Source organism: Scylla paramamosain, chromosome 26, assembly GCF_035594125.1.
Source record: "Scylla paramamosain isolate STU-SP2022 chromosome 26, ASM3559412v1, whole genome shotgun sequence".
NCBI lineage: Eukaryota > Metazoa > Arthropoda > Malacostraca > Decapoda > Portunidae > Scylla > Scylla paramamosain.
In genome coordinates this window covers 17,314,091-17,324,290 of record NC_087176.1, presented here as the reverse complement: position 1 = coordinate 17,324,290, position 10,200 = coordinate 17,314,091, and the positions used below count along the sequence as shown (strand labels likewise).

The window sequence follows — 10,200 nt, the reverse complement described above, 5'->3', positions numbered from 1 at the left end:
GTCATGGAGGATAGCAAAGTTGTAGGCTAGTTCACCAGGATGGTCAGTGAAGGGAGAGGAAAGCCAAAGCTAGTGGTGAACATTGAAGTCTCCAAGAATGGAGATCTCTGCAAAAGGGAAGAGGGTCAGAATGTGCTCCACTTTGGAAGTTAAGTAGTCAAAGAATTTCTTATAGTCAGAGGAGTTAGGTGAGAGGTATACAGCACAGATAAATTTAGTATGAGAGTGACTCTGTAGTCGTAGCCAGATGTGGAAAACTCATAAGATTCAAGAGCGTGGGCACGAGAGCAGGTTAAGTCATTGCGCACATAAACGCAGCATCCAGCTTTGGATCGAAAATGAGGATAGAGAAAGTAGGAGGGAACAGAAAAGGGGCTACTGTCAGTTGCCTCAGACACCTGAGTTTCAGTGAGGAAAAGGAGATGAGGTTTAGAAGAGGAGAGGTGGTGTTCTGCTGATTGAAAATTAGATCTTAGACCGCGAATGTTGCAGAAGTTAATGAAGAAAAAGTTGAGGGTGGTGTCAAGACACTTAGGGTCGTCGACAGAAAGGCAGTCCGACCTGGGGACATTTATGGTCCCCTCCCCAGATGGAGACTCCGAGGCTGGTGTAGGAGTCGCCATGATGATTTTAAAATTTTTGAGTGAAGGGTGTGTGTGTTATTAGGTGCTTGTAGTTTTGTGTGGAGGAAGAGAGTTGTCTTCAGAGGGCAGGCTGTGACTGCCCCCTTGTGTTGTGAGACAGAAAGGGAAACGTCCAGTGAGGTCACAGCTGGGTTTAATGATAAGTTCACAGCACCCTCTGAACAGTGCTTTAGACCTCACTGGGAGTAATTATCGTTTCGGCAGGTGTCTACTGCCTCCTCCTCCTATGTTGACTATGTGGTAAGAAGAAAAAAATAACAATAATAACTTTGAACAACAGTGTCTTTGCTTTACTAAAAACCTTAGAACTCAGTGAAGCCCTGTTATCCCCCCCCCCCTCCTATACACACAAAATCTATAATCTTTTCCACAGATTCCCTACAAATGCAGTGACGCATAAATTATGGTTTCAAATTTGTAAGCACAAAAAAGTTATAAATCCAACCGCAAGAAGAGTGTGTAGTTTGCATTTCTCAGGAGCCGACTATAAACGGAACCTGAAGTATGCCTCATTTTTTTTTTTTACCAATATATTTTGTAGTAGGTATAGACAGATACACTTACTTTTTAACGCCTGCAGAACATAGAGGTTAGCCTCCCTAAATGTCATTTAGAGAACGCACTGGGGGCGCAAAATAGAATGAGGAGTAAGGATAAACTTGCTCTACGTCATACGGAGGAACTCTATGCTGCACCCACCGGCTGCAAAAGTGCGCGTGGTTTGAGTATTATATGGGCATTGCCCGTGATTCTAGCCAATCGAATTTGTTCCAGCAGATCGACGAACGATTTTATCGACATCAGAAGTAACTAAAGAATTTGTCTTCATGGCCTCTCAACTTGGGGCACAATATTATGACCATCCCATGGATCAGTATGTCATGTAGAAAAGCTGAATCCAGTGTTGTCTTTGTTTCTTCCTGCGCCGTGCCCATCGACGATGCAGGAACCAAAAACATAATGCCTCTTCCTCGTACATGCTGGATTGGCAGAATGAAATGTCGGGGGTGTTCAGATGCCGTGTTCGCTGCCAGACGTGCGTGGGGATCACTACCCCACTTACAGCCCGCCGGCAACCGACGTGTATTTCTGAAAACTGGAAGAGTAGTTGCCAATCACTCTTGAACACGCTAGACTGGTTTAGGTTAGGTTAGGTTAGATTACAATTGCATTGGATTAGGTTTAGATTCTCATTAATATAAAAGGTGAGTCTTAAAAACTATTTGAAATAGTTACAATGGTAATAATAAATAAATAACTTTTTAACAATAACAAATAAATAAAGGAAATTATCACTAGCTACAATCGAACGATGACGAATGTCATCCACGTTTTATTATTCTATTTCCCTTATAGCATCAAAACATTTGTTAATGATCTTAACATGTTAATTAATATTCGCGATATACTATTATTAGCGTTAACATAACTTTTAGAGCATTAGGATAATGTATAGCTATAAAATCGAACTTTTTACAAGACACCGTGCTGAGTTTACCATATTAAACAACATCACTCACTTACATACAGCCTCCCCCTCCTACGCTTTGATAAACCTCCTCGCCGTACCCTGCTCCACGAACAATTGTCCACGAAAAGTTGGGCTTAAGGAGTCAACTGAAAGCGAAGGCAGAAGCAGAACAACGTCGTGCTGCAGGCACTGGTGAGTTCATTGGTTTTGCCGATCACATTACATGTAGAATTTAGTTAACAAATTTTTTAACATTGCTTTTAGTAATATGACAAAATTGCTCAAATGACTTTGTTGCATTATTGGAGAGAAAAAAAAAATGTTCATTCTGCTCATCCTTTGGGGCCTAAATATTTCTTTTAAATTTTTAGAGATGAGTTAGGTAAGGGTAGATTAGCTAGATTAAGTTGATGACAGCTTAAAACCCCTCCAGTTATAGAACAATAGTTTGCTATTGTGTACATGTTGTGATTCAATGTTGGTGTTGTTGTCAAACTTACACAGATATTTAACCAAGAACCTGCTATGCACTGGATTATAAATAGGAGTGTGTACCTTACCTGTAGCAGTCATTTCTGAGATAGTGAACACTGCAGCACTTACAAGCTTCAAAATGATCATTAATACATTGAAAACTTACAGTAGGCGGATTTAGATTAAAATAAGAGGTTGTGGCTGGCTAATAATTGCAACTTTCTTATCCATGCAGGTGAGGGACCTCCATAGGAAACCAGCTATACTGATGTAGAGCTAGTTGTCCTACGAATGCTGTCTCCTACAACAATTGTAGGGCTGCCACTGCCGGAAAGCTAGAACGCCACTTGGCGCAAGTGAAATAAAATAATGTAATTAACTCCTCAGTAAAAAAAAAAAAAAAAAAAAAAATCACAGCAACAGGTTCTTCAGCATATTGCTGCCTCATATTAGCAATCTGTTGAATTGCAGAGAAAAATCTTTAAATGTCTCCAGCAATTAAGAGCTCATGCCATGCGTTGGTTCAATGCCAACCACCAAAATTAAACTATAAGTGAGTATGAAAAAATAATCTGTTAAATTTCAATATTGTTTGACTTACAAAGTAACTGCAGTTTATATTGGTAAGGTTATATATATATATATATATATATATATATATATATATATATATATATATATATATATATATATATATATATATATATATATATATATATATATATATATATATATATATTTTCTGGTGGTCAATTTTATATTTGTACATTATAATTTAGTCATTTCTTTGTGTTGTGATTCATGATAGTGCCACCTCACTGATATCTATAGTGCCTTAGTATTAAAGTACAAAAAAAAGTTAAAGTTAGAGTGTTGTGTGGTTACCCAGGGGGCATTTTTATACATATGTTTATTTACTTTTCTTTTATGTAGCCTTAAATTGTAGCAATTCTATCATTTACCTAGAGTAGCATATTAATATTAGTACACTATACTACCAAAGAATTTCTTTACTGTGATACCTACAATGCCTTTGTACTACTTAAAGTAAAAAAAAAAATAAGATTGGAGTGTTTGTAGCAACATGGTGGGCATTTCTATAAATATGTTTATTTACTTTTTTTTTTACTTCACAGTACCTGAGCTATACTCATACATGTTGATATATATATATATATATATATATATATATATATATATATATATATATATATATATATATATATATATATATATATATATATATATATATATATATATATATATATATATATATATTATTTCTTGCGAAGACCGGTAATTGATAATCATTTATTTCTTTTTAAATAAATATACGGCACTTTTTTGTATTTATTTGTGTTATTCATATCAAATAATAGCAAGCCATTTCAATATTTGATGAAATGAGATGCTACAATGATCTCTTTTATTCAGTGTGCAGTGATGCATGGAAAACCATTATTCCACTCATTACATGATTATTGACACAGGTTAGTAATACCTGACTTTCTTACTACATTGCTGGAAGTAGTTTTGTACGGGTTCCTGCTGAACACTTTTGCCTGGAGCACGTCGACCCCTCTGCAGCACAGCAGGGTTGGCGTCATCATGGTCCATTTCTTCATCCTCAAGAGGTGGTACCTGTAAGTAGAATTTTATGAGGTTCTGAGAGGTCTAGGGGTTAGAATCTAATACTTTCATTTGTTTAAAGTTTATATCGTATGAGAGGAATAGTCATGTAGTTTGACATTTAGCATTTTGACGATCCAAAACTAACCCAAACCCTAATGACTTTCAAGACACAGTTGTAGGAAAAAACAAATTATTATCGTAAAATGTCGGTACACATCTGACAAATTTCATTACCCTAACAACAAGTGTAAGAACACTCATGACTGTACTCGGTTAAATCTAATGTCCATGATATTGATATATCTTGTCAACTACCAAAAATACAGTGACAAGTACATACGTCAGCAGGAAGCAGAATACCCCGCTTGATGCAGCGGTTGTGGAGGAGCAGGCATGCATTATTTTTGCACACTTGATGGGTCTGTACTGCAAGCAACCTCCAGAAGAGTGCAGACACCTATGAAAAGTGAGATTTTATACTACAAGAGATTCATTACTTATAAAGGTGTATCTACAAAGTATATCATACTACTATAATAAGAATGAACTGTTTATAATTGTTTGATGAATGTTTTGGAGAGGGAGATGTGTTATTTTCATTACCTGAAACGACTCTTCAGCATCCTAATGGTCTGCTCCACAATGACCTTAGTTTGTGCATGGCCCTTGTTATCTTGTTATATCTGTGCTCTGCATCAGTGGTGGGATTGCTCAAGGGCACCATGAGTGGGTATCCTCGAGAGGATACCCACTATCGCCTGCAGTATTATGATCCCAATTAAGAATTTTTATGATTTAGCCATGCAGAGTATGCTTGCTTTTCATACATGAAATGGTAATGTGGCAAAGTTTTCTTCTGATGGAAATATAAATAACATTTTTAATAGTTAACATAAGAATGTGAAGAAAAACAATATTACAACCAATAGGAATGCATGTATAAGGAGGTAAGTGTTAGTTTGTAATCACTGAGATGATGAGTGGTCTGGCAGTGAATGATATCATTATATATAATACATGGCTCACAGATATTTATGGACTGTTATGCAATTTGAATGTAGATATTCACCAGCAAGCAGGAAATCACCAAATTCCTCTCCCTCAAACCAATGACTCAGATTACAGTTGCTCCACACAAAAGCATCATGTGTAGCACCTATAAGGGAATACATGAATAGTTACACATACACACTAAAGCAGTCGTTTCCAACCTTTTCGAATTCTCGTCCCCGTTCATTAAATGACAAGTTCCCTGCGCCCCCTCCACTCTGGTTTAGATACTGCTATTTACTGTCATAGCCGGCACAAGTCAGGGATAAAAAAAATTATACAATACATAATTATGTATGTATGACTGAATGTATAGGCTTACCTTTACTAGTGTGATGGTTGCGCTTGCTTCTCTGAGCAGAGTCTCTTAAATCTCGGAGAATGTGATGAAATTGAAACCCGTAATTCCTTTTCTATTACTAAGCAAGAACGGTATTTTGTTTTGAGAACAGCAACTGAACTAAATTCTGATTCACACAAGTATGATGTCGCAAAACGTAATAAAATGCCAATGGCCTTAGTTGACAAGGAAGGGTACTCATCTTTAACTTGCAACCAAAATTTTTCCAAAGGTCCTGCATCAAACACAAGTTTCAGTGAACCGTCACATGACAAATCAATAAGTTGCTCCTGGTCAGCTGTAGACAGTGTGCTTATAGAGTTATCACCAAATGGGTTCCTTATCCATTCGTAATCATTTGTGTCTACATCTTTGAAGTAAAATGAACACTTCCCCAGGAGAGTGTACAAGTGCTCAGCAAACAATTCATTTCCACCTAGTACGCTTGTATGTTTGAGAAACTCTTGCAAGTTTGGTAACATATCAAAACTGTTATTTTCTACATTCCTTTCTCATAACTCAATTTTCTTCAGAAATGTACGTATTTTTTTCACTGTATGAAAATATTCATGTGGGGCCCCTGGATAGACTGATTCAGTTGGTTAAGTTTCTCAAAGATACCAATCATGTAAGCAATTTTTTTTTTTTTTAATTAAATAATCATCTGTGAAGAAATCTCCATCTTTGTTTTTATTTTCACAAAGGAATGTAGCAGTTTCATTTCTAAGTTCATACACTCTCTGGAGTACTTTTCCACGGGATACCCAGTGTGATTCACAGTAATACAGTAGAGCTGTGTGTTCAGCACCAAAATCTCTACATAACTGTGCAAACAGCCCTCCTTTCAATGGACTGTCGTTTATATAATTTACAACCTGACAACATCTTTGAGCAAATTACCTAATTCTTCATTCATACTGCCTGATGCAAGTGCCTGTCTATGAAGCATGCAGTGCGTTCATGAAGCGTGTGGAGCCTTTTCCCTCACCAAAGCTTGCAGTCCAGCATGTCGTCCTGCCATTGACTGGGCTCCGTCAGTGCACAGTCCAACACAATTTTCCCAGCTTATTCCATGTTTATTGAGAAAAATTGTCAATCATGTTGAACACTTCTACAGCTGTGGCTCTACCAACAATAGGTTTACAAAACAACAGATCTTCCTTAATTTCATTGGCAGATATATAGCGCATATAAGTTATTAAATGAGCATCTTTCACTACATCAGTAGCCTCATCTACTTGCAACCTAAAATGCGAATATTTAAGTACATCTGTCAACTGATCACATAAATCATCACTAATGTCTGAAATTCTTCTGCCAACTGTATTATCTGCAAGAGGAATGCTGCGCAACTTGTTGGCACTTTGTTCACCGAGCATTATTTCCACCACGTCAATAGCAGCGGGTAATACCAAGGTTTCTGCTATGTTGTGAGCTTTTTTGCATCATGCAATTCTGTAGGAAACTTTATAAGAAGCAAGCAAAGCACTTGCAGCTGTGGTAGATGTCTTCGTGAAAGCCCGCCTCTGTTTATTAAATTCATCAAGTCTCCTTTAAAAAAAAATCCAGAGATTTGCCAACATGTTCAGGGTGCTATGTTTCAAGATGGCGCTTCAATTTGCTTGGTTTCATGCTGTCAATGGCCAAAATATTTAAACACAACACACATTGAGATCTCTCCGTTCCACTAACAACCGTAGATGTAAATCCAAGCGAGAGATAGCTGTCGTCATACTTTCTGGTTTTCGTATGCTTGCTACTTTCATCACATTTACTGGAGTGAGGTTCACTTTCAGTTTCTTTCCTTTTGCCTTTAATCAAATACTTTTCCATATTTCAAAAATTTAGTGAAATAAACAAATGCACACGCTCAAAACTATTCCTTAGCTTTGTAATTTTGCAATTAACAGTTATTTACGAGGCACTTGTTACGTCCAGAACGGTCACACAGCTACCGTCTTACTACCGCAGCCTCATACTACTGTGGCGGCGTGGCCACACAAACGACTCCCAAAGCTGGAGTACTGACGTGTCTGAGACGTGAACCGAATGGGAACCATACGAACGATGCATTGTTTCTGGTAATCATTACAATATTTATATTTACAGCACGTTTCTCTCTTTATCTTTTATAGTTGTTTAATTCCTCAGTTACTTAGTAGCATTTGAAATAATTTATAAATGTATTTAGACAATAACATTTCATAATTCATTTCTGAAATGTTTTCTCAATACTTAACCAATTATGTATTCCATCAAAATCAATAATGTTGATATATAATCATCTACTAAGTAATTTTTCTACTTTATGAAGTGCTTACGCCCCTCCTGGCAGCCCTTCGTGCCCCCTTAAGGTGGCGCGCCCCACAGGTTGGAAACCACTGCATTAAAGTATATACCAAATAAGTTTGGCACAGAGTCAATCACCATTTTATAGGCATATATTATACCTTGCACATATCAACTGTTCATTTATAACTAAAGTCAATGCTTATCACTCTGTTTTCTTATGCAATACCAGTAACCATGTGCAGTCACATGAAAATCAATAAAGTACATAACTGGGTAAATATGTAAAACAATAATAATACATACCTAGGAATCTGGAGCAGTAGCTGAGGATCACTCTAATCGCATCACAAACAAGTTGGATGTTCAGGGAGTGAGACTTTTCCCGGTTGAAGTAGAGGGCCTCGTCCACACCTGGGGCCTTGATGGCAATTTGAGTGCCTGTGCACACAAAATAAATTATTAGATGATTATGTTTCATATTAGTTACATATATCCAGCATTAGTGTGTACATATATATATATATATATATATATATATATATATATATATATATATATATATATATATATATATATATATATATATATATATGTTAAGTATTAATAAAGTTTTCGTATTTCTTATATACTGCGTACATCTCCAGTGCAGGGGCTGTGTATATATATATATATATATATATATATATATATATATATATATATATATATATATATATATATATATATATATATATATATATATATATATATATATATATATATAATAACACTAAATTTTAGATCAAATACATTGTTAATCATACCATCAATGGCCCCAATAACCCTTGGGGAATTTTTGATCATGAAGAACTGCTGTGCAGTTCTCCTTTGATCAAGGAGTGTTGGAGGCATCTTGATTTCCTGCACCGACTTATCATTCAGCACAGTGCATACACGATCGAAGACCCTTCTGACGCTTGTTTGCGTAGGTCCTGAAAGCAGATTATAAGCCATTAGTTTTCATCTTATTTATTTATCTATTTTAAATAAGATATATGTTTCTGCTGCAGGCAAAAAAAAAAAAAAAATAAATCATCCACAGGAATTTTATGATCCTTATACATTACCCACTGTTCTTCCAATCACTGCAACCATATTCATACACATATTACATATGCTGTCAAAATTTTTTGCCGGCAATATAGTAAATCAAGTTATTCTCAAGACAGTCAGAAATAAACCTAACAAGTCTCTAAATATGTGTGCATATAAATAAAAAAGAAGTGGTAATTGTCTCAAGTTCTCTCCTGGCTTTATTACATGTTTATTCTCTTCCATTCTTTCACATATACCTCTTGATAAACTTAAAACATATAGTATAAGATGGAAGTGTCCACATCCTTCAGGGATGCTCCAGGGATAATACTAACTTACATTAGTGTCCTTAAAGGTGGGTCTAGCCCCGTGGTTGCGTTAGGTTAGGTAATGTTTCATATAAAAATGTACGGTGACTAACCAAACCTAACCTCTGGTAATCTCTGGGGGCCTTCGCTCACCCCCTGAAGGGCAGGGGCACTTCTTCCTCACCTTAAATTTACGTTTTATGTGTATCCAAAGGTATATGCGAAGAATGTTAGAAAATAGACCAGTAATAAGGAAAGGGAAAGGGCTCCCTGATAATTATCAAAACAGCCAGTCCCTTTGCTGATGCATGCAACACCAATATCATCTTAACTGCAGTGTCTCCAATGACCTCAGGGCCAGCAAAATCTGGGTGCGGATTGGCAATGCCTGGGTCTGTCTTGTCCTTTTCTCCAGCTGAGGCTGCATCTCCTCAAACAAGAGGATTAACTTTTGCCGAGGGAAGCGATATGTGAACATGAGCTCATTATCGCTCAATGCCAAGGGGTCAAGGCGATTCCGAAAGCGCCTTTCTCACCTTAAGGCACGATCGTGAAAGTATGCTAAGATAATTTCCATTATATACAGACAGGAGGAGCAGCGAAAACAACCCTTAAATCAACAGATAGAGTAACCACACATTTGTTATTGTGAGGCGGAATGGCGACCGCGCACATGTGGGTCAAATTTGCCTCCTCCTTTTCCTGCTTTGTTTTCGGTGTTCCATGCAAAATTTAACTTTGTGTATCACAAAATCATGCTTTCTTAGTGGTAAACCTTGTAAACAATGAAAAAAAAAAAAAGGTTACTTTCTGTACATGGATATTTATATAAGAGATAGCGAGCGATGCCATTACTACACCTCACGAGGTGTAGTTATTACCGACAAGAAAAGATCGTAGATACCGATGCGTTTG

At 36.7% G+C, this 10,200-nt stretch overlaps 1 protein-coding gene across 1 annotated transcript in view; it reads right to left on the bottom strand.

Moving 5' to 3' along the window:
• Positions 1–1,243: 1,243 nt before the first annotated feature.
• Positions 1,244–10,200, bottom strand: part of LOC135113850 (putative nuclease HARBI1) — a 9,047-nt gene continuing 90 nt past the window's right edge. The window contains exons 2-10 of the mRNA XM_064029472.1: positions 9,409–9,469; positions 8,707–8,874; positions 8,207–8,341; positions 5,781–5,909; positions 5,594–5,644; positions 5,291–5,377; positions 4,562–4,647; positions 4,091–4,230; positions 1,244–1,346 (exon numbers count right to left, since the gene is read on the bottom strand). Coding sequence (XP_063885542.1) covers positions 1,244–1,346; positions 4,091–4,230; positions 4,562–4,647; positions 5,291–5,377; positions 5,594–5,644; positions 5,781–5,909; positions 8,207–8,341; positions 8,707–8,874; positions 9,409–9,469 — 960 coding nt within the window. The remainder of the gene's footprint in view (positions 1,347–4,090; positions 4,231–4,561; positions 4,648–5,290; positions 5,378–5,593; positions 5,645–5,780; positions 5,910–8,206; positions 8,342–8,706; positions 8,875–9,408; positions 9,470–10,200) is intronic.